The sequence below is a fragment of the Hevea brasiliensis genome, chromosome 14 (assembly GCF_030052815.1).
Source record: "Hevea brasiliensis isolate MT/VB/25A 57/8 chromosome 14, ASM3005281v1, whole genome shotgun sequence".
Classification (NCBI taxonomy): Eukaryota; Viridiplantae; Streptophyta; class Magnoliopsida; order Malpighiales; family Euphorbiaceae; genus Hevea; species Hevea brasiliensis.
Window position 1 is genome coordinate 14,949,061 of NC_079506.1, and position 24,914 is coordinate 14,973,974.

General features: G+C 31.1%; 1 protein-coding gene and 1 non-coding gene across 3 annotated transcripts; both read right to left on the reverse strand.

Moving 5' to 3' along the window:
• Positions 1 to 11,838: 11,838 nt before the first annotated feature.
• LOC110646441 (uncharacterized) lies at positions 11,839 to 14,075 on the reverse strand. Of its 2 annotated transcripts, XR_009143441.1 has the most exons (6): positions 13,994 to 14,075; positions 13,399 to 13,476; positions 13,243 to 13,297; positions 13,102 to 13,129; positions 12,638 to 12,788; positions 11,839 to 12,437 (listed from the first exon to the last, which is right to left on the reverse strand). It is a non-coding gene; the product is annotated as an uncharacterized LOC110646441 (transcript). The 2 variants fall into 2 exon arrangements; XR_009143440.1 differs by having other exon boundaries at positions 13,399 to 14,072.
• Positions 14,076 to 15,485: 1,410 nt separating this feature from the next.
• On the reverse strand, positions 15,486 to 21,573 carry LOC131172796 (iridoid oxidase-like). The gene is made up of 3 exons (XM_058134319.1): positions 21,095 to 21,573; positions 19,703 to 19,793; positions 15,486 to 16,126 (listed from the first exon to the last, which is right to left on the reverse strand). Exons 1-3 carry the CDS (start codon positions 21,571 to 21,573, stop codon positions 15,506 to 15,508), a joined length of 1,191 nt encoding a protein of 396 aa, XP_057990302.1. The 3' UTR covers positions 15,486 to 15,505.
• Positions 21,574 to 24,914: the final 3,341 nt, after the last annotated feature.

Below are 24,914 nucleotides of genomic sequence, written 5' to 3' on the forward strand. Positions count from 1 at the left end.
TTTTAAATAAATTAAAAATAAATAAAGATTTAAATTTTAGACTAATTATAAAATTAATAAATGACTATAATAAACTTATTTAAATGGAAGGATGATAAATGAAACTCAATAATAAGTTAATAAAAAAAAAATTATAATAGCAAATCATATGAATGAATTTTAGCGATATTCAAATTGAAATTTTAGATTTTTGTGATACAAATTAAAGTTGAAGGACGATGATAATATAACTATCTAAATTGAGAAACTATAAATGAAATTAACCCTATGTAAGTTTAAAATATCATGAATCGATGGGTAGCTTTTCCCTTTATTTTTTAAAATTAAATGCTATAAAAGTTAGTAGCTGAGGTAGTACTTCCTCTTCTTCTAGAATTAATTTAAAAACAAAGTCAACAAATATAGATTAGGTTTCGTGCACTCATATGAATAAGCTTAGACAAGTAATTAAACTTGGTTAGTTAATCGAACATTAAAAGAACTCGGTTAGGTAACATGCACTCATTATGGCTTGTCGTAAAAAATATATATATAAATTAAAAGGTATTAAATATTAATTAATATTAAATTTAATATACTTTAACTATAAAATAATAAAATAATATTTTATAAATTAACTTATTCAACAATATCTAAAATTATATATATATATATATATATATATATATATATTAAAAAAAAAAGCGCTTTTTCTCGCCAGAATCCAAATGACAAACACGGCCTTAGCTCGAGCACAGGAGCAGCCAGTGACGGTGTGGCTGTCTTGGCTAGTTCTAATATCTATTTGATGGTTTTCTTTTTTCCCTTTTTCTTTTTCTTTTTTTTTTTTTAACAATGCCAGACGCATGCATTCATGAACAAGTATGATAAGTTGCAAGCAGATCTCTCATCTTACTTCACAAAACACAGGCTCTCCAGAAACTTCTGGTAAGTAATAATATTTAAAGTTTGGATATTATTATTAATTTTTTATTTTCAATATTTATAAATAATAAATAAAAAATATTTTATAAATGAGCAGTTTCACTTTGTTTTGACCAAGGGAAGTTGTCTTTATTAGTCCACATACATCAGTATACCAATTCCAATGCCGCCCTCCAGGTTGCATTTCCAGGGGATGACTGACTGTGAAGCTTTTCCAAACTGACGACTATCACACATTCTCACTAAGAACGATTTCAATTAAATCTCTAACCATCTCATTACCATATCAATTGAATCTCAATTCAAAGGAAAGCTATTTCCCACCATTTTTACTTTTTACAGTCCCTTATTATAATATAATGTGTGTATTTTATTATCAATATACCTTATTGTTGACCCCGTGTAGCTCAAAATGAGCATTGATTTTGATGATAACAAAACTCAAAGGGAATCTATCTAACCAAACTTTAAAGTAATGTGTAGATTCTTTGTTTTATTGCTAAAGAACTTTTGAAGTTACATCTAAGGAGAAAGGATACTCAAAGGCATTTCAAGACAAATCCAAAATGAGAAAAGAACAAGACTATGGAAGCCAAGACTCAAAGAAAATGTATGAAAGACATAGTATTAGAGATTGAGTCTTAGGTCTTTTGTGAAAATAATGGATGAGAATTTAGTCATATGGAGCTCAAAAATGAAATTTTATTTTCTGATTACTTTTTCTCATCATGACCTTGGATACTACCATTGAAATATTTTTTTAAAGGTCTAAATCATTTGACATTGCAAGTTGAGATATGCAGCTGTTGTCTTAGTTTCTAACTGGTTTGCTAAATTTTTTAATTTGCTAATGAGTTTGCTAAAAATGTTAGTTTATTAACCAGTTTACTGACTGCTCCTAAAATTTTATTAGTTTGCTAATTTATCAGAGCTGCTCAACTTCGCACAAAAGGACAAAATAATGGCTATTTTGTCTTGGGCAGTGTGTATAACGTTCCAAAAGGGTTTCAAATGGTCTAAAATGATTTGGAACTATAAATACACCTTCCTTTCTTCATTTTAGCTTGATGAAAGCCTACATTTGAACTCCAACATTGATTTTTCATTTATTACTTTCATTCAAGAGCTTTAAAGATTTTGAGCTTCCATTGGCAAATCAACTCATCTCTTCTTTATAGTTTGATTTGTATTGAGTAAGAGTGAGTGTTACAATATTGAATTGCATTTAAGAGAGGTTGTACAAGCACCTATTGAAGCTTGAGAGAGAAAGTGCTTGTGATAGCACTTGTGAAGGTTTCAAGCTACCTTGGTGAAAGCTTGGTGTTGAAAAGTTGTAAAGGGCTTTTGGTCTCTTGCCTTCAAAAGAGCAAATAGTGGAGAGAAGACTCAGAGAGGGTTCTTTGAGAGAGTGGATGTAGGCTAGTTAAGCCGAACCACTATAAAAATCATTGTGTTTGATCTCTCTAACCTTGACCTCCTTACTCTTGTGCAATTTAAATTTTTCTTGTTATACATTATATTGAATGTTGGTTAAATAGATTGAATTGATAAATTTGTGGACTTATTGAGTGAGTTGAGAAATTAGTTATACATTGTATGATGCATGCTTTGTTAGTTATTGCCATATACATTGATTGAGGCTTGAATTGCAACTTAGGAACACATTGTTGAAGCACATATTACTTTCATTTTATTTAGAGAAGCACCTAGTTGAGCAAAGCCACAATTTTTCATTAGGCTACAAGCAAGGGCCGAAAAATTGTTAAAGTCCAATTCACCCCCCTCTTGGACTATTTTGGGACAACAAATTGGTATCAGAGCTTGTCTCTCTTGCTTAGGGTCTTACAACCTTAGAGTGATCCACAATGGCTAGTTCATCTAGTAATTTTGCCAGTATACCCGCACCATTAGTTGAAGGCTACTCAATCACTAGACCACCACTCTTCAATGGCACTAATTATTCATTTTGGAAAGTAAGAATGAGAAATTTCATACAATCTGTAGATATTGATGCATGGAGAATTATTAAAAATGGTCCACATGTTCCTCAAAAGAATGGTCCAGGAACTACAAAGGTTCCAAAACTTGAAGATGAATATGATGACAATGATTGGAAGAAAATTTCTATAAATGCTAAAGCTATTAATATTTTGCATTGCTCACTTGACCTTAATGAATACAATCGTGTTTCAGGATGTCAATCTGCTAAGGAAATTTGGGATAAGCTTGAAGTGACTTATGAAGGAACTGATGTCGTCAAGGAGTCCAAAGCAAACCTTCTTATTCGAGATTATGAGCTTTTTGACATGAGGTCAGGAGAATCAATTGCGGATATAAGTACAAGGTTTACTGATCTTGTAAATCTTCTCAAAGCACTTGGTAAAAGATTTGAGGAAGATGAACTTGTGAAGAAAATTCTTAGATCACTTCCAAAATCTTGGGAAGCAAAGACTACAGTTATCCAAGATACCAAGGATTTTAAAACTTTCACCTATGATGAACTCATTGGCTCTCTCATTGCACATGAGATGATATATAAGAAAGATGAAGTTGAAAATGAGCAAAAGAAGAAGAAAAGCATTGCTCTCAAGTCAAATAAGGATGAAGATAAAAAGAAAGGAGTTGCATTCAAAGTTGACTCAAGTGACAACTCAAGTGCTTCAAGTGATGATGATGATGAAATGGCTATGCTTGCAAGAAAATTCAAAAGAGCTTTCAAGAAGGGAGGAAGCAAATACAAGAAATTCTTTAAAAAGTATACTCCCAAGGATAAACACTTCAGAGAATCAAAAGAAGAAATTGTATGTTATGAGTGTCACAAACCTGGACATATCAAGCCCAAATGTCCATTACTCAAAAAGAAGAAAGGAAAAGAAGATAGGAGCAAGAAAGCTATGAAAGTAGTATGGAGCAACAGTGAAGAATCTTCAAATGATGAGTCAAGTGACAAAGAGGCTGCTCTTCTCTGTATGATGGCACTAAAAGAGAAAGTCGAAAGTTCACAAAAGGAAGAAGGAAGTGACAATGAGGTAAACTCTTATGAATCTCCTAATGTAAAAGAACTTGAACTTGCATTTGCTAGAGTATATGATGAGTATAGAAATTATAAGAGAAAGTGCACTAAAATGAATTTAGAAATTGAATCATTGAGATCACAAAATATTGCCATGTCACATGTGTATAAAGAAAATGAATTTTACAAAGGACAAATTGCTTTGTTTAAAGAACTAGACTTAGAGTTGAAAACCTCAAAAGAAACTTGTGAAATGCTCATTGAGAAAAATAAAGTTCTTGAAGCTAAAGTAGAATCCTTGACAAATGATTTAGCAAAATTTACAAAAGGAAAAGAAACTCTAGATGTACTTCTTGGAAACCAAAGAACTTCAAATGAAAAGTATGGAATTGGTTTTGATGGTTTCATGAACTATGACAAGTACAAGAATTATTTCATTAAAGCATCTACATCCTCTTTGCCTAATGTTACATGTTATTATTGCAATAAAAGAGGTCATATGATTAGTTCTTGTGCACTTAGGAAAGGTCATCTTAAGGTAAAGAAGGTATGGGTACCAAAGGGAACCTTACCTAAGGTCACTAACCCCCAAGGACCCAAAGTTGCTTGGGTACCTAAAGCTCAATGATTAAATTTCAGGTTTGTTTCAAAGGGATGAAGGAAAGTGAAAAATGGTACATAGATAGTGGTTGTTCAAAGCACATGACTGATGAAAAGGACAAGTTTTCAAAAATCACAATGAAAGATGGAGGATACGTAAAATTTGGAGATAAAGGGAAAGGAAAAATAATTGGAAATGGCACAATAGGAACCAAACCTTATATTGAAGATGTTTCACTTGTTGAAGGTTTGAAATACAACTTGCTAAGTGTAAGCCAACTCTGTGATAAAGGTTTTGAGGTAAAGTTTACTTCTTCTCTATGTACAATCAATAACTTAGAAAATGACACATTGTTCATTGCCAATAGATCAAATAATGTTTACTTGCTTGACATGAATAATTTTGAAACTAATCATGATATATGTCTAGTATCTCTTGATAACTCTAGTTATTTGTGGCATAGAAGACTGGGTCATGCAAGCATGCATACACTCTCAAAATTGTCTCAAAATTGTCTAAGAAGGAACTTGTTAATGGTCTTCCTAAGATTAATTATGAAAATGAATTTCAATGTAGAGCATGTGCACTAGGAAAGCATACTAGAGCATCTTTTAAATCTAAAAATATTGTGTCTACCACTAGGCCATTAGAATTGCTTCATCTTGATTTATTTGGACCCGTATCTCCTACTAGTCTTGGTGGGAAGTCATATGCTTTAGTTATTGTTGATGACTATTCAAGATATACATGGACATTTTTCCTTGCTCACAAAGATGAAACTTTTGAAAAATTCACCTCTTTTAGTAAAATAGTTCAAAATGAAAAAGGCTTTTGCATCTCATCTATAAGAAGTGACCATGGAACTGAATTTGAAAATCATTTATTTGAGAAATATTGTGATAAATATGGAATCAACCATAATTTTTCAGCTCCTAGAACACTACAACAAAATGGGGTAGTAGAAAGGAAAAATAGAACTTTGCAAGAAATGACTAGAACTATGTTGAGTGAAAATAATTTGCCAAAATACTTTTGGGCTGAAGCTGTTAATACATCTTGCTATGTGTTGAATAGAGTTTTGATTAGACCAATTTTGAAAAAGACCCCCTATGAGCTATGGAAATGAAGAAAACCAAATATCTCATATTTCAAAGCATTTGGTTGTAAGTGCTATATTTTAAATAACAAGAAGGATAACTTAAAGAAATTTGATGCTAAATCCGATGAAGGAATCTTCCTTGGGTACTCAACAAAGAGTAAAGCCTATAGAGTGTTCAATAGAAGAACTTTGGTTATTGAAGAAACTATTCATGTTCTATTTGATGAGACTAACCCTTCTATCAGAAGAAAAAATGTTTGTGATGATAATGAGCAGATTTTTGGAAAAGAAAATATAATATCAAGTCAAGATATGGAACAAATTGATGACAAAGATGAAGAAACTCAAGGAGAAACTACAATAGATGTCCATGATGCCAATGAAGATCAAATCAATGAAGAAATGCCAAATTTGGAAGAATTACAAGTAAATGAGCCCCAACATGAAGATTTACCTAAAGAATGGAGATTCCATAGAAATCATCCTCAAGAAGACATTATTGATGATCCATCTCAAAGGATGATGACTAGAGCACAATTGAGAAGATATTTTGGTAATGTTGCTTTTGTTTCACAAATTGAACCTAAATGTTTTGAAGATGCTCAAAATGATGAAAGTTGGATTCTTGCCATGCAAGAAGAACTAAATCAATTTGAGAGAAATAAAGTTTGGAATTTAGTGCCTAAACCAAAAGATCATTCAATTATTGGTACTAAATGGGTTTTTAAAAACAAAATGGATGAAAAAGGCAATGTTGTTAGAAACAAAGCTAGACTAGTGGCTCAAGGCTACAACCAAGAGGAAGGGATTGATTTTGATGAAACCTTTGCTCCGGTTGCTAGAATTGAAGCTATTAGAATGTTGTGTGCCTTTGCATGTTACAAGGACTTTATGCTTTACCAAATGGATGTCAAGAGTGCATTTTTAAATGGTTATATTGATGAGGAAGTGTATGTTGCACAACCTCCAGGCTTTGAAAATCATGAGCATCCAAATTATGTTTACAAACTTACTAAAGCCCTATATGGTTTAAAACAAGCTCCTAGAGCATGGTATGAAAGGCTTAGTAAATTCCTTTTACAAAATGATTTCCAAAGAGGCAAAGTAGATACAACACTTTTTGTTAAGAAGGATCATAATGATATGCTTATTGTGCAAATTTATGTTGATGATATAATTTTTGGTGCTACTAACGAATCTCTTTGCAAGAAATTTTCTAAGATTATGCAGAATGAATTTGAAATGAGCATGATGGGTGAGCTCACATTTTTTCTTGGACTTCAAATTAAGCAAATGAAAGATGGTATCTTCATAAATCAATCAAAGTATATCAAGGATATGCTGAAGAAATTTAAATTGGAAGATTTGAAGAGCATGGGCACTCCTATGAGTTCAACAATTAAAATGGACAATGATGAAAAAGGTAAAGAAGTGGATACAAAGCTTTATAGAGGTATGATTGGCTCTCTTTTGTATCTTACTGCATCTAGACCAGACATACACTTTAGTGTTTGCTTGTGTGCAAGATTTCAATCATGTCCAAAAGAATCTCATCTAAGTGCAGTTAAAAGGATCTTTAGATATCTCATTGGCACATACTCAATTGGTTTATGGTATCCAAAATGTGAATCATTTAATCTTGTTGGTTATAGTGATTCTGATTTTTCTGGAAGTAGACTGGATAGAAAAAGTACTTCAGGTGCTTGTCAATTTCTTGGTCTTGCACTAGTTTCTTGGCACAGTAAGAAACAAACTTCAGTAGCTTTATCTACAGCTGAGGCAGAATATATAGCTGCTGGTAGTTGTGTTGCTCAAATTTTATGGATGAAACAACAATTGGAAGATTTTGGTTTAAAATATAATCTTGTTCCAATTAGGTGTGACAACACAAGTGCCATAAACTTGATCAAAAATCCAGTCCAACATTCAAATTGAGATCAGACATCATTTTATTAGAGATCATGTTCAAAATGGAAATATCAAAATAGAGTTTGTTGCCTCTGAAAATCAACTTGCTGACATTTTTACAAAATCTCTTAATGAAGAAACCTTTTGTAGAATTAGAAGGGAAATTGGTATGTGTGAACCATTTGCTTGAAAATTAATTCATAATGATTTCATTGTGTCCAATATGTGAGTGATCTGCTGTGATATAGGTTTGCTAAGAAATCTTTAAAGAATATTAGCTAACTTGTTTGTGTACTCGTAAAATTAGTTTACTAAGTTGTATGCTAATATTGCGTGACTAAAAATAGTTTGCTATATCATGTACTGTTCAAATCTCAAACCAAAACGTGATTGTGCTTGAAACTCTCTGCATGTCTAGCAATGCATTTGTCTTTTCACATTTGATATCACATTCTCAGTGCTGTGTCAGACATGTAGAAATATTTATTTGTGCATATAGAGATAGATAGACTTGTTTGAAATATAAAATAATAATAAAAAAAGGGTAAGAAAACAGGTTCAGTTGAAAGTACAGTGAAACTGAAAAGCGCGGGACTCAAGAGGACTTAAACCCTCTGCCACACGAAACCCCCACGCTTTCTCTCTCCTCTGCATCAATTCCCGACACTTCCCAAAACAAACCCATTCTCTCTTTCTGGCAAAATATACCCTAACCCATCAGATATCTCGACACTCCTTTCCTCTTCCACTCTTCACTCACCGAGAAGCCATTATCAGATTTCATTTTTTTTATGGCTCGCGCCAAACAAAAATCCTCTGTTGCTGCGGCTGCTTCATCTTCCTCCTCAGCCTCCGACGATGTCCCTGTCGCCACATTGCGAAAGAAATTGAAAGGGAAGAAAACCTTACATACGTCCAAATCAGCTAGTGAGTCTTCAAATCCATCCAAGGGTGTCGAACCTACTCAAACGACGCCAGAACAGAAAAAGAAGCGGCAGAAGTCAGGGATGGATACCCAGCGAAAAATGCGTGCCGTAAAATCTTCGGGTTCAATGGATAAAGCACTGTTGGATTGCAAATTTATCAAATGGGAGTACTTTAATCAGGTAAACTTTCAATTCAAAGAGCTTTTTGAGTTTCAAGGATGGTTGGATGTGTGTGAATGTGCAAATGAGTATTACCCTAGGCTAGTTCAAGAGTTTTATAGAACTATGAGAACAGTTGATGATGAGGACAGATTTGAAGTGATTTTGAATAACAGTACATATGGTGTTTCTGTTGAACTAATAGCTACAGCTTTGAAATTGCCCAATGTTGGAAATAAAATTTCCACACATAAGGATGTTGCTAGGGTAGCAGGATTCAATTTGGTTGAGTTTGAAAATGAGGTGTTCTCTGCTAACACTACCAAAAATGAGAAATCCATTAGCACAAAAGCATTTCAACATATCAAAATCATTCACAGTATGGTGAACTACATTTTCTGTCCTAAATCTGGAAGCTATGGTTATTTGAGTCACTTGGACATGTGTATTATGTGGCACATTGTTAACAAAGTAAGGATGAATTTGGCTTATTTGATTTTCAAGAACATGTGCAAAGCTTATGGAATTGGAAAACTGCCTTATGCACATCTCTTGACTGCTGTGTTTAAAGAGCTAAATGTAAATGTCTCTAAGGAAAGCTCTAGGACTGATTTGATTGTGCTTAGAGAAATTCACTCTGACACTGATGGAAGAAAGAAAAGGTTTAAAAAGGGTGGTTCTTCCTCAGCTAAGGTTGGTTCCGATTCTACAAATGAATTTATGAGTGAGCTTCATGTTTAGTTTACTAGTCTGTTTGCTACTATTGGTTTTTAGTTTGCTACTGTTCACCTTACTGCGTTTAAATTTGGGCTAACAAAAAGGGGGAGAATAGGATGGATACAGATATATGAACATGTGTGTGAATATATGTTTATAGGATGGATATGAAATGTTGATATTTGTGTTGATGGACATGAATGTGTTGATACTTGTATTGATGGATATGTGTTCATACTTGTGTTGATACTTGTATTGTGAATATGCCTTATAGCATAAACTCAGGGGGAGCTTGTGTACAGAAAATGGATTTCTTGGAAATTATGTGCTCATATTTAGGGGGAGCATTTTCGGCATACTATACTTGGATTTACATACTCACATAAACTTTCACACACTTTTATTTTTGATTGTTGATTCGGTTGAGTTTTGTCATCATCAAAAAGGGGGAGATTATTGACCCCGTGTAGCTCAAATTGAGCATTGATTTTGATGATAACAAAACTTAAAGGGAATCTATCTAACCTAACTTTAAAGTGATGTGTAGATTCTTTGTCTTATTGCTAAAGAACTTTTGAAGTTACATCTAAGGAGAAAGGATACTCAAAGGCATTTCAAGACAAATCCAAAATGAGAAAAGAACAAGACTATGGAAGCCAAGACTCAAAGAAAATGTATGAAAGGCATAGTATTAGAGATTGAGTCTTAGGTCTTTTGTGAAAAGAATGGATGAGAATTTAGTCATATGGAGCTCAAAAATGAAATTTTATTTTCTGATTACTTTTTCTCATCATGACCTTGGATACTACCATTGAAATATTTTTTTAAAGGTCTAAATCATTTGACATTGTAAGTTGAGATATGCAGCTGTTGTCTTAGTTTTCTAACTGATTTGCATAATTTTTTAGTTTGCTAATGAGTTTGCTAAAAATGTTAGTTTACTAACCAGTTTACTGACTGCTCCTAAAATTTTATTAGTTTGCTAATTTATCAGAGCTGCTCAACTTCGCACAAAAGGACAAAATAACAGCTATTTTATCTTGGGCAGTGTGTATAACGTTCCAAAAGGGTTTCAAACGGTCTAAAATGATTTGGAACTATAAATACACCTTCCTTACTTCATTTTAGCTTGATGAAAGCCTACATTTGAACTCCAACATTGATTTTTCATTTATTGCTTTCATTCAAGAGCTTTAAAGATTTTGAGCTTCCATTGGCAAATCAACTCATCTCTTCTTTATAGTTTGATTTGTATCGAGTAAGAGTGAGTGTTAAAATATTGAATTGCATTTAAGAGAGGTTGTACAAGCACCTATTGAAGCTTGAGAGAGAAAGTGCTTGTGATAGCACTTGTGAAGGTTTCAAGCTACCTTGGTGAAAGCTTGGTGTTGAAAAGTTGTAAAGGCTTTTGGTCTCTTGCCTTCAAAAGAGCAAATAGTGGAGAGAAGACTCAAAGAGGGTTCTTTGAGAGAGTGGATGTAGGCTAGTTAAGCCGAACCACTATAAAAATCATTGTGTTTGATCTCTCTAACCTTGACCTATTTACTCTTGTGCAATTTAAATTTTTCTTGTTATACATTATATTGAATGTTGGTTAAATAGATTGAATTGATAAATTTGTGGACTTATTGAGTGAGTTGAGAAATTAGTTATACATTGTATGATGCATGCTTTGTTAGTTATTGTCATATACATTGATTGAGGCTTGAATTGCAACTTAGGAACACATTGTTGAAGTACATATTACTTTCATTTTATTTAGATAAGCACCTAGTTGAACAAAGCCACAATTTTTCATTAGGCTACAAGCAAGGGCCGAAAAATTGTTAAAGTCCAATTCACCCCCCTCTTGGACTATTTTGGGACAACACTTATAGACTTTCATATTAATTATAATATTCAACGAATAATGTGTGATTATATATTTATTTTATAAGCCAAGCTGAAATTAGCACAATTGTTCTATATTGGAAGTTGATCTGTTTACAAATTGGATGCTCTAAAAGCTTAGCAGCAGAGGGACGATCTTTCTGATCAACTTGCATGCATTGCTGGATATATATATATATGTAGTTTTTCTGGTTAACATCTCCAACACATTGCATAGGCTCCATATATCAGCTTCGAAGCTTATACCCTTCTGCTCTCTTTCAATTAAAAACTTCAGGAGCCATTCAGTATGGAGTCAACTTGCTGGACTCAATAAAAGCACTAAATAAGGTGACTTGTCAATCCAAAATCAGCAATTTTCACACATCCATTCTCATCCACTAATACATATGTTAGCACATTTGACATATGTTAGCACATTTGACTTCCCTGTGAACAACATTTCTCTCATGGAGATAATTTAAACCTTTCGATATCTGTTTTGCATACATAGACACAAACCTTTTTACAAGGAAGCCTGCCTTGCTCAAGGAAAACAATTTGGAAGGCTACTCCCCCTCACTTTATTCGTCAAATTTAATCTAATCACCCTGCCAGAAAATTTCAAACTCCAAATGAGCATCTCCAAATGCTCTTTACTCTTTATCCAGAGAATATGCTTTCTTATTGAACTAAGGAGAATGATCAATCGTAAAAATTTACATCCTCATAGGTCCTGGTAAAAGAAATTTACGTTTCCTTACAAATTTCAATCACAAAAAACTAGTCCAAGATGGTTCAGATGATGAAAGGAAATATGGTCGATTCATGTTTTGTAGAGTTATTTCTTAATTCTTAAAGAGACTAAGAAGATAACACAAGAAGATTTGGAACCTTCAGTCATTATCAGCAAGCAGATTTGACTTAGTTCATATAAAGTCCTAAAAAACTAAGATTTCCTTTTCATACCATTTGCACTTTAGCCTTTTTTTTTCCCTTCGTTTTTCCTACTGTTGTACTTACTCTAAAGAGACTTCGGCTTCGTGTGTAATGAACAAATGTTCTTCCATTGTAAATTCGTACTGCGTAACCCACAAATTCAGGTATAATAACAGAACGATGTGACCAAATTTTCTTGTTAGCAAGTAGAACTTTTTCCTTCTTCATCTTCAAGAGGAATGCATCAACGAAAGGAAGCCTTGTTGCAACATGCCTTTTTAGCTGCAATAACACAAGTGGCAAATTTGAAAGTAGCATTAGCAGGATTCCTTTCAGATAAGATAAGAGGTAGGGAAGAAAAGTAAGAACAAGAACAATAAGTTTACAACCTGAATGCATCAAAGCCCTCAAAGAAACTACTTAAAGGAATTTCTTTATGGAAAAAAAAAAAAAAAAAGAATAGCCCAGTTCACGACACTTACTCTTACCCTTCTTGCCCCTTCATTAGGAGGCAGTTGACATTCTGTTGCTGAAGATTTTGACGGTGAAATAGACGTTTTAGGCCTGTCTGAAGAAAATGCCTTGCTCAGTATAGAAATGGAAGGATCCACTCTGAAACATGAGATAACTTCCCTGTGGTAGAACAGAGAACGTTAATGCAATATGATAGACAACAATGAAATTTGACAAGACAAGCAAGCTCAATGCATAGAAAATGACAGGCTTTTCAATCTTGCCAAAATATGCTATAGGCATCACACTTCTTTGCACTCTTATTATCTTTAAATTTGTTTAAGAAAAACAGACGATTGCCTAAAATGTATCGAAGAAAGTGAAATAAGAACAACCATTTTAGGTAGAAGTTTTTTATGAATCACAAAGCAATGTGTATGCATATGCCATGGAAAAAGTAACATAGAAAAAGAAATAGCAAGACAAAGCTGACCTTACAGGACTTTAACCAACTGGAAATCCTGTAAAAACAGGAAATTCAAAGAAACCCACAAAGACAATGGTGTTAGCACATGCCTAAATAAAAACCTTAATCAAATAGGCAAATCCAAAATATCATCCACGTTATACTTACTTAGATAACCATGGGAATCAACATATTGTGAGTTGTTTGATCTTCTTGGCAGCATCTGAACAAGTATAAATAAAACTAGCAAGAATTAAAATTACACATAACAATACAAGCTATAATTTGAAAACACATAGAGCAAGAGACATCAAGCTTCGTTACCTCCTTCAAGGCGATAGAGTAAGATCGTGATGATAATGCCAAATTAGATTGAGTACCAAGAAATGACCGTTCTAAAACCTATTTTAAAGAAAACGCAGACAAGTAAACTTGAGTTCAATAAAACCACAGTCATGTCTTAAATAGAATAATATAGGCTTTGAAGGCTACATACGTAGAAACAGCAAATAAACTCAAACAAAAGAAAGAACTTTCACAACCGACCAAAGAAGCAGACTTGCTGCCAGTAAGAACTTTTCGTCTTACACTTGCCCACATAATTTTTTCAAGGCTAAAGAACAACCCAGAATCTGAAAATGATTATAAAGGTCAATTGTGGTCGTTTAAACTACACAATTTAAAATCAAATTTTAAAAAGGACCAGATTTTAAATTGAGAAGAGAGGGTGAGAAATGCAGTAAACAATACGACAGAGGAATGACAAAAGAACAGAGAAATGATCTGAATATTGTAAATAAAAACCAGATTCAGGATTGTGATACAAGAAAAGTGTTGGAATGTAGAGTTGCAGCAGGGAGAGACAGTGAGTGACAGAGAGGGGGGCGCAGGGAGGCAAAGAGCCGAAGACCTGATTCACCTGAAGGATCAAACCCGTCTACACTTCGATGGTTTCTCGAGGCCCATTCAATAGACGAAAATAGAAGTTCTTAATGATGAGGTTTTTAGCATTTTCTCAATGAACGGTGGGCCGTATTTGCTGCCTGCTTTAAATGAAAGCTTTCTTTCACGAGCAAAAATAACAAAAATAAAAAATAAAAATGCTATTAATCTTTATTTATTAGAGACCTACAATTTAATTTCTAAGATTTAAGAAAAATTTTATCTAAATTTAATTTATAGTTGATAAATGAGGTTTTCTCTATTTTATATGTGAATTTCATTATATATAATAATTCATATTAAATTAAATTTAGATAGAAATTTCCTTTTTAATTATTATAATTTATTAACTAATTTTTTTATTTAAATAATATATATTAACCTTTTAATAATTAAAAAAAATTATATTAGTCTCTCTCCACTTCCCATGTCGACATTGACACCACCATTAATTGCGCTTCTTTGTGGTAAGTATAATAGTGTCGCCCACTTGCTAGCGAATCAATAACTGATGTAACTTAAATTTTGAATATATCTTTTTATGAAATAAAATTTTAATTCAACTCTAAAATTTTGCGCTGCAATTCAATTTAAATAAAAAAAGTGAGGCCTATAATAATAGCGAATTGAAATAAATATAGTAATATTTTATTTTTTATAACAGACTAGTAAAATATTAAAAAACATACTAAATTAGAGATTTAAAAGTATTATATTTTGCTTTCATGATAATGAATGGATCTTTTTCCTTTATAATTATAGATTTTATGATCGAATCATGTAAATTTTATATATTATATGATTGTATGATAATGTGTATTTTAAATTTACATACTTATTATAACACGCATAAATAAAAGCTTCAAAGCATCAAGTCCTATCGCTATTATCGATCTATCTCACCTAGCTTTGTTTGCATCACCGTCAGTGTCCTGGTACTCCGACTTGCTCTATCGCTGCCAAAATCACAGTTATGGCCCTTGGAAGCTAGCTCTCTCTCTCTAACTTCACTATTTCTGCTACTTCCTCAATCTGCGTTCAAGCTTGGTCCCACTCGACCTTCCACCATCTTCATTTTTCTTCTTCCACCAAATCAATTTTAACTTCTTCGAGTTTTTTTTTTTTCACAAATTTGGTGGATGTGATAAACACTTAATAATTTAAATTAAAAATTTTTAAATCTTAGATTTTTTTTAATTGAATTGAGCGTTTTTTCATAGTATTATAGTCATGTGCCTTTCCATGTATTAGTATGATAGAAATATGTAGAGTGATCTAACTCTATCATAAAAATTCAACAACAATATCAAGAATTTGAGTGTAATGATATTAAACTCAAACTACATCATAGTTATTTTAATCCATACAATACATCACACAACCATATAGTATCTAGATGGATTTTTTAAAAAACAAAATAAAATTTAAATTTAAGACTTCATCTAAATTGAAAAGTGAACTTACCACGCTGATTAAGTTGAGAGTATTATTAGTCAGCCATCATCTTCGGACGTCTCTTGGGTATCACATTCAGAGGTACAAGTTTTTTCACACTCATTCCAATCTTTTCTCTCATATCTAAGATCTCAGGGGTTGAATCCTTGTCAAGTTCCCAATCAAAACAGTGAATTAAAGATGCTAGACTAAGGAGAAGTACTCGTTGTGCCAATAACATACCTATACAAATCCTCCGCCCTGATCCAAATGGAATCAACTCAAAATTTTGCCCCTTGTAGTCAATGTTTGAACCTAAAAACCTCTCAGGCTTAAAGGTCAAAGGATCTTCCCAAGAATCTGGGTCTCTTCCTATTGCCCAAGCATTCACAAAAACTTGAGTATCTTTGGCTATATGGTACCCCATGAAATTTGTGTCTTGCATTGTGTTTTTTGGAACGAGTAAAGGAACTGAGGGATGTAACCGAAGTGCTTCCTTTACAACAGCTTGCAAATATGGCAATTTCTCTATGTCACTCTCTTCAACATTTCTATTCTCTCCAACAACCTCATTGAGTTCTTCTTTAACCTTTCTCATGGCTTCAGGTTTACGAAGTAACTCTGCCATAGCCCATTCTGTTGCTGCACTTGTAGTCTCTGACCCAGCAAAAGGTCTCTTGAGAGCATGAGGTTACCAATTACGTTGAATGTCACACCCTACTCCTCGTAAGATGTAACATGTTCCCATAGTACACCTGATAAATTACAGTACTTCACTTACCGGTAACCCATTAAATATACTACAAGGGATTTTAAAATAATTTTCGTTCATTTTGAAATTGGTGGGTAAATTTTTTTTTTCAAATATTAAAAACCTTCATTTAGAGTCCAAACATAAATCAAATTTTTGGATATTTAAAATCTCCGCAATTTTTACAAAAATTTCGGCAGAGTGTCATCTGTATTTTGAGAAAACAGTTCTTCAAAACCTGAAAATAGAAACACTCCCAATATATTTCTTAATCACAACTCCATTTGCAACCACCAAACTTCAAATCAACCGCAATAGCAACACTTCAATTTAAAATCCAAATTTCAAATCAAGAATGAATATCTCAAAACATTTCATAACTCATGCACATTGCATTTTAAATCATTAATTTACAATCATAAGTTAATTTACAGATGTAAAATCTCAAAAATAATGTCATTACAATTTTATCTGTACAACTGCTCAAATTACAGAGATACATATGCATACTATCATATTTACATCAAACTAAACTACCAGGATATAGACAAATATCCGTACACAAAAATTCTTCAATTGTGCTCCTCTCTAACTGTAGCAGTTCGCTCTGCTGCTACGTCTTTTTCACTATCTGTGATAGCAAGTTAAAGCTATCGCTGAGTATATAAATACTCAGTGGTGCACAATAAAGCATAAAATGCATAATATAAAACATTTATGAACAAATCATCATTCAAAAATCTCATAATCGCATTTCATAATTTTTTTCTCAAATCACATCTATAACAAATCATAATTTTCAAAGCTTAATATAACAAAACTTGATCAAACAATTTAATAAACATAGTGTTGCCAAACAATAACACAACTTAAGACATGACACAAAATTTTTGAACATGTCGTGTGTACATCACGACAAGGCATACTCACCCAACTAATCGAAATCAATGAGGGAGGTGGCTAGCTAGCTAATGAGTACTCATCCATACTCGCCCCTCAGACTGGAAAGCCAGAGAGGGAGGAAATTGATCAAATATCAAACTCACCCCACAAGTGGAGGAGGAACATATTAATATTGTCATGCCAAGTGTGAATTAAAAACAATTTAAATCAAGTTATTCAAATATTTTATATAATTCACAAATCATATTTCATTCTAAATTTTTCATTTATAAAGTAGGCAACACACTATTTTTCAAATTATATTTTCAAAGCCATAACAATCAAAATTATTCACAACATTTATTTCAAGAATTGTCAAGTAAAAACAAAGAATTTTAAGTTTATTGTACACAAACCTGAAGTGAGTCGCCTCTAGGCCTTGACTCAGTCCCTTATACCTTTCGGGTCTTTTTCAGCTGAAACACAAAATTTATAAATAGTGTTTCAGTATCTTATTTCACAATAAATCTAATAATTAATTCGTAAATACTTAATTCTAGCTCAAATATGCTTAAACTAATATTCTTATAAATTTTCATTTTGGAGTTACTATTCATGATACTATTCAAGTCAATTTGTTGACTTTCTAAGGCTTAATAGGTATGTGAATTCCAACTTCACCCACGTACCACATTTTGGTCACTAAATTTGTTGGTTTTGGTTGTTTACTCAAATTCTAAGTCTTTTAGGCAAATTTGCAAATTTTCAGTTTTGGTGTCTTGAGTTGCACTATTTCATTGGTCATTTTACTGTTAGAATTTGATAAAATTTTCTTCATAGAAAATGTTCCCTATTGTATTAAGTTTATTCTCCTTTTTTAATCACTCTAATTGGAGTTTTGTAGCTCAAGTTATAGCCATTTGAACCATAGCTGCCGGATTGGCCTTAACCCAGATTTATGGGCAAATTTTGGTTCTGGCAGTTTTAGGTCACCAAATTTGGGTGGCCAAATGGCTTGGTTAATGACATAATTTGGGTTTGTATTCTTCATGAAAGTTTTAGGTCTATATCTCATCTATCCATTGGTAAAATTTTAGGTCATTTAGACTTGCCTAGCTCAAGTTATGGCCAAATGTGGTCAGTTTGTCCACGGCAGACTGAGATTTTTCAAGTTTGTTCAATTTGTTCACTAGGTTTTGGTTACTTTTTGGGCATGCTTCCTGAATGAAAATTGTGTCATTTAGTGTCTATTTTCATTCCCAATTGGTCTCATACCAATTGGACTTATAAATTTTCATTTTTGGTCCCTCAAAGGGACCTTGGTCATGCTGTCAGCAGCATGACCACACTCAATCCGAATTTGATCTCAACTCCAACACTTCCAACACACTTCATTTGGTCACTATTGACCATTTCCCACTTCAAACTAGGTCAAAGACATCATTTACCAATTTCTCACATTTTTGTCTCTAAACCTTAAATGTCCAAAACCCTAACTACACTAGTAATTACATTTAACCAAATCCAAGTATCTCAACATCACCTCTACATTCATATAAGCTTGCCTACACTTATAATCCAATCAAATTCATGCACTACCACATCAAACCCTAGCTGATCAAAATCCATGTTTAGTCCTCCAATAATTAATTTCATTTCATTTTAAGTTTATTTCTAAGTTAATTAAACTATAAACACAACTAATAAACTGATTTTGCAACTTAAATCACTAACCTCAATCTTTGATGTCCAATTCTTCAATTCTCTTCCTTTTTCTTTTTCTTTGCTCTTTCAATCACCTCTTCTAGTTGCCAAAACAAGCTTTAACCATGGTAGAATAATTTTCTATGGAGAGAATTTTGGTTTTTCAAGCTCAAAGATGAGCTTTCATGGAGGATGAAGTGAGGGAGAGTGAGGCGGCACAATGGGAAGAAGAAGAAGACTTTCGCTATTTTTTTTTTCATTTATGACTTTTATCCTTATGGAAGACCCAAAAATCAAATTAATTAAATATATTAATTCTAATATTTATGGCATCATGCTTATGTCACCACATGATGTCATTACCTTTTTAACTTTTTCATTTTCCTTTTTTTTTCTATTTATTTTTCTATTAGTTCTTTAATTTAATTCCCAACTCCGAAATTTTTTTTTCTCTGATTGTATTTGACAGTTAGGTCAGGAGTCAGCTCTCGGGGTCAATTGATCAAATTGCCCCTCGCCAGTTTAACCCGGTTTGCAAATAATTCAATATTTCTTCCGGCTCCCTGACCTGATTATTTGACTGGCTTAACAATTCTTTTTCTTGATTTTCTCTTTTCCACTGTGTTCGTAATGGTCCTAAGGACCGCGGCGTCACATTTTACGGTTCGAAATTTGAGTTTAAATCGACTTCGCAGTCATTCCCAAGAAGGTCATCTATCGCTGTGACTCTCAGCTCGTTTAACTACTTCTATTCTGTTTTTCTTATTTATACTTAACTAATTGACAATTACTAATTATTTGTGTTTATGGCTTATCTAATTGTCTTAAGTGTGGTTCTAATTCTCTTAATTGTCTGGACCGATACCGATCACCGGAATAGTGAAATATACCAGGCTATGCAATTAGGGGTGTTACATTGAATGCCATTAGAAAGAGATAGTGGGGTAAATTCACTACCCCTGACTCTCCCCTTGCATTTGCAGCTGCTGTATCATCTTCAATATTCCTATTGAAACAATTTTATATATATGAATTGCTGTGATATAATTAATAAATTCAATAAAAACCACAACATCAACAACAATGATATAGCATATGCAATATTTGAATCTAATTTCATCATTTAATTATATGTTAAATCGATATACTAATTTCTAACATGATATCTGAACTTGAATTGAAGATATTGTGAAAGACTTGTTATTAATCAATTGACACAAGCTAATTTCAACATTTAATTATATGTTAGACCTTCTCACTAATCTCTAATACCATTTCCTAATACACATAATGAAGAGTGTAAAATTTACTTTAATACCATGTTAAAAGTTCAAACTTAATTTCAAGCGTTTAAGTTAGGGATTTTTAAAGTATCGTTTATTTCACAAACAATATTTTTCTATAAAATAATTTTTATATTTTTTGTTGTTTGGGAATAAAAAAATAAAAATCATTTAATTATATATTAAATTGACATACTAATCTCTAACATAATCTCTGAACTCAAATTAAAAATATTGTGAAAGACTCATTATTACATTTAATTATATGTTAAATCGTCTGAGTAATCTTTAATACCATTTCCTAATACGCATAATAAAGAGTGTAGAATTTACTTTAAAACCATATTAAAAATTCAAACTCAATTTCAAGTGTTTAAATTAGAGATTTTTAAAGCTGTATTTTCGAAAAGTGCTTTTCTGAAAAATATTTTTCATATTTTTTTATTGTTTGAGAATAAAAAAAATAAAACACTGTAAGAAAATCATTTTCTCGAAAAATGCTCTTCAAACTTGGAAATAACTTCTTGTTTCAAGATTAAGAAGTCATTTTCCTCACTGCTTCGGTTTTTTTTTTTCATCAGATTGATCAATTAATATCTTTAGTTATTTTTTTCTTTTCACTTAGTGTTTTTCACTAATGATTTTCTTACTATTTTTAATGTCATAGAAAATAATTCATTTTTTCATAAAACACTTTCCCCCACAAACAGATTATTTTGTGAGTCAAACGAGTCTAATTTTTTTTTTTTTCAAGCGATTTTCAGAAGTAGTTGATCTTTATAATTAACATCAATAAATTTTATTTTATTATACAATCTTAAATTCGAGTTTCGGTTGAGCTAAACAAGAAAGGACAAAAACTCTTCATGATTGAGCGACCCAAATCAGAGGTCATAATTAAGAAGGCAATATTTAGACTAAACAAAGGTCTAACAAGTTCAGGCTCAGTTATATCGAGTTATAAGACTATAAGTTGATACAAGAATACGATATCTGTAAGATAAGATTCAAGAATCAGCGTTACCTTATCATCTGGTCGATGCACTTCCGCCGAATGGAGGCTGTATCATTGATTCGCTTGACGGTCATCATTTCCACCGAACAAAGACGCCTAACCGTGCGCCAGTAGGGGCTAAAACGGCCAACAGCAAGTGACCCATCTCGATAGTTATGACAAGTGAATACATCAAGAGGCTTGCGGTCACAGAAGCTGGCGTCATGATTCTTGAGCAACTGTGCCGCTGCCTTCGCTGACTGGATCACTACTGTGTCCATGGATCCTAGTCTTAGCCTGAGAACAGGTCCATACTTCAACTTAAGCTCCTGTAGAGCTCGGTGTGGCTCAGTTCCAAGATCGAAAATATTGCCTATGATTGGCCATCCTGGAGGCCCTGGAGGCAGTTTCTTGGTTCTACGTCCCAAATTTTTCCCTTTGAGGCATAGAATCATAGCTATGGCCAAGAACAGGCCTGAGCAAACAAGAAAACTGCAGATGGACTCCATTTTTTTCTCGAGTTGTGAGACAGCTTAGTGTTGGCCGCTGCTCTTTTATAGTATTGTTATATCTTCTATAATAAATCAATAATTGTGTAGGCACACGTCGCAACAATGCAAATTATTGCCTCTTTCTTCTTGGGCCTAAGCGGACGTTTGTTAGCGCCCGGAAAAATCAGTTATAATTGAAAAATTAGATTGAATTAGTAAAAATTTGTTATAAATTATTTTTTTTATAAGAAAATAGAAATCTTAACTTATCAAGAAGTTAAAAAATATACTAATTAAGTAAATAAAATTTCAATACTTCTTACAAATTTAAAGTTCTTAAATTGAGTTATTTCAATTAAATAAGATTAAAAATATATTAAAAATATTTATAATATGATTATCTAATAAAAAATTTTAATGCAGTTTAATTAATTTATCGGTTTAGGCTTTTTTTTTTTTTTTAATTTTTGTATTCTTATTCGTGCCTTCTATAAGTTCTAAAATTTATACATTGTATTTTATAAAAATTCACAAAATTAACAAAACATAGGTAATAAATTAGATAAATTAATTGATTATTTTTTATTAAATTAAATTAAAATTGAACTTTCTAAAAGATGTTAATTGAATTAAAATGAGCTGACCAAAACACCGAGCTAAAAAGGAAAAATTATTATCTACACTCGATTTACTATTAACCCACGATATAAATATATAAGATCTATATATTTAATACGTGAATCTGACCATAAATGAAATGACAAGCCAATCATAGAATAACAATTAAATTATAATAGGTCTTATAAAATTCAGTTTTATCCATATATTAAAAATATTTTTTTTCAAATAATAACTACTATTTTATGTTTAATTATTATTTTATAATTGATTTGTCATCCCATATTAAATGCTGACATGAAATCACCATTGTATTATGTAACATCTCCTTAAATTTATAATAAATTGAGTGTAAATAAGAAAGACCATATCTTAACATTTATAAGATATTTTAACAAAAAGTTTGGATTAAGTGACATTCAAATATTTTTAAGCCGGCGACATATGGAAATCGAAAAATGGGACAAAAGAAAGATATCAAAAGCCTAGAAGTTAAAATTGAATATTGTGACCTCTCAAGTACTCAAACATACTTTATTAGGTGAGTACAAAAAAAAAAAAAATTCACATAAACTGCACGACCAATAAAAAAAAAATTTACGAACATTTGGTTCAAATCAAACTGAACTAAATTAAATTGTCAAAATCGAATTAACTAAATTACTATATTTTAAAAATCAAATCAAATTGAAATGCACAAAAAATCGAACCACCCTAATTTGGTTTAGTTCAAATTGATTGATTTTTTTAGTTTTAATTGGTTTTTTATTTAGACTTGATTTTTAAGTTGTTGGAAAAATACAATTAAATACATATATGTATAAAAATACATATAATACATAAATTTGTTATAAAAATAAATTAATTTAAAAATTAATAAAGTAATTCAATTTAATTTGGTTCGATTCAATCAATTTTTTCTCTTTAAAATTAAACCGAATCAAAATAAATAACTAAACTAAACTGAATTAACTTAAAATTGAACCAAATTAACCAATTAAGGTGATTCGATTCAATTTACTTGGCTCAAAACAAATAGTGCTCACCCCCAAATATGATTATATTTTTTTAATAATTACCAATAAAATTTTAATTATTGTATGGAAACTTAAACAACGAATAAAAATAATGAAATAAATATATATTAATTAAATTTTGATTTAATTTTAGTTAAATATTAAAATTTTAAATACTCTATTTTCACCTACTCTAACCGGCCGGATTCAAAATCCTTGAAAAAAAAAAAGTTTTGAGACGCAATATGATCACATAGGATTAATCGTGCTTATTACTTTTAGCTAGAAAATTAGGTATATTTCGTTTTAAGATATTTTATAACTTGATTATTAAAATGTCAAAAATTATCATTTATTTTTTTTTTAAGATAAAAAATTAATTTTTTTTAAATTAATAAAATAATTATTTTATTAAAATTAATTATTATTTTAATTTTATTACAAATTTATAATTTTAACAATTGTGTTTAATTTTTTTTTATTAATTCACAATCACACATGAGGTCCTACCTTAACCACACCACATTCACCAACACCTTTCAATTTTTATTTTAATACTCACAATAAATCAAATAAAACTTTTACATATTATAAGTGTGAAAATAAAATCTGAATAAATATATATTAGTTGAAAATTAGATTTGAATATTTTGTTTGGGAAAAACTGGATATTATATGATTCTTTTAGTGAAAAAAATAAGTTTACAAGAGGGGAGATTCTTTTAATTTTAAAAAGTGTTTGGTTTGATTTAATTATAAGTCAATTAAACTTACTTATAAGTAAAAAGTCGCAGGTACATTAATATTTGATCATGCTTATAATTTATAAAAAAATTATTTAAAAGAAGTTAAAAGTCATAAATAAGTTAGCCTTATTTATGACTTATCTACTTATTTTAAAATTATATTTTAACTGAATAAAAAATTATATTATTCTAATAATTTTTAAAAATATATATACCATCTTCATCTTATTAACCATAACATTCAATGATACATTATTTTTTATCATTTGAAATATTAAATTTCTTTTAAACACTTTTTAACTAAACACTTAAATTATTTAAAAATTAATTTTAAATAACTTTATCAACTATTAATTACTTATTTTTAAATTAGCTTATAAGTTAAAAAAAATATTATTTAAATCAAAAAGTTAAAAACAATTAACCAAACCTAACACTTTCTTAATCAGTAATCTTACTAAAAAATTACTGTAAAGTTTACAATTCATTTACTAAAAAATATCGATAAGAATCCAATCTAATAATTTGAATAATGAGATAATATTAGTAAAATTAAGATTTTTAAATAAAATTTTAAAAAATAGCTTTTTATCATTGGACCAATTTAATCATCTAGTTCTCTTACCCTATGTTTGGACGTAAGGAAAGTGAGAGGAAAGGAAAATAAGCTGTGAAAAATAAGAAAGTATTCTCACTTTTCTTTGTTTGGAAAGAGAAGGGAAAATAGTAGGAGGAAGGAAAATAAAAAGTATTTTATCCTATTTATTTTCTCATTAATTTGAATAGAAAATAATAAAAATAGAGGAATTGTGCATTAAAATTTTTGCAATTATATATATAGCATTTATTTAATTTTTTTTTGTTTGTCTTTATTAAGTAAAATGGTAAATATACTTTATAAAGTAAGGATAAAATAGTAATTTTAATTTTTTTGCTTCACTCATTTTCTTCTCAAATAAGAAAAAATAAATTTATTTTC

Coding starts and splice junctions, on each gene's coding strand:
- LOC131172796 (XM_058134319.1), bottom strand. CDS start 21,573: ATGGAGTCCATCTGCAGTTTTCTTGTTTGCTCAGGCCTGTTCTTGGCC. Junction 19,794..21,094: donor TGCATCGACCAGATGATAAG/GTAACGCTGATT, acceptor TTGTTTCAATAG/GAATATTGAAGATGATACAG. Junction 16,127..19,702: donor TCTTTCTAATGGCATTCAAT/GTAACACCCCTA, acceptor CATGCTCTCAAG/AGACCTTTTGCTGGGTCAGA.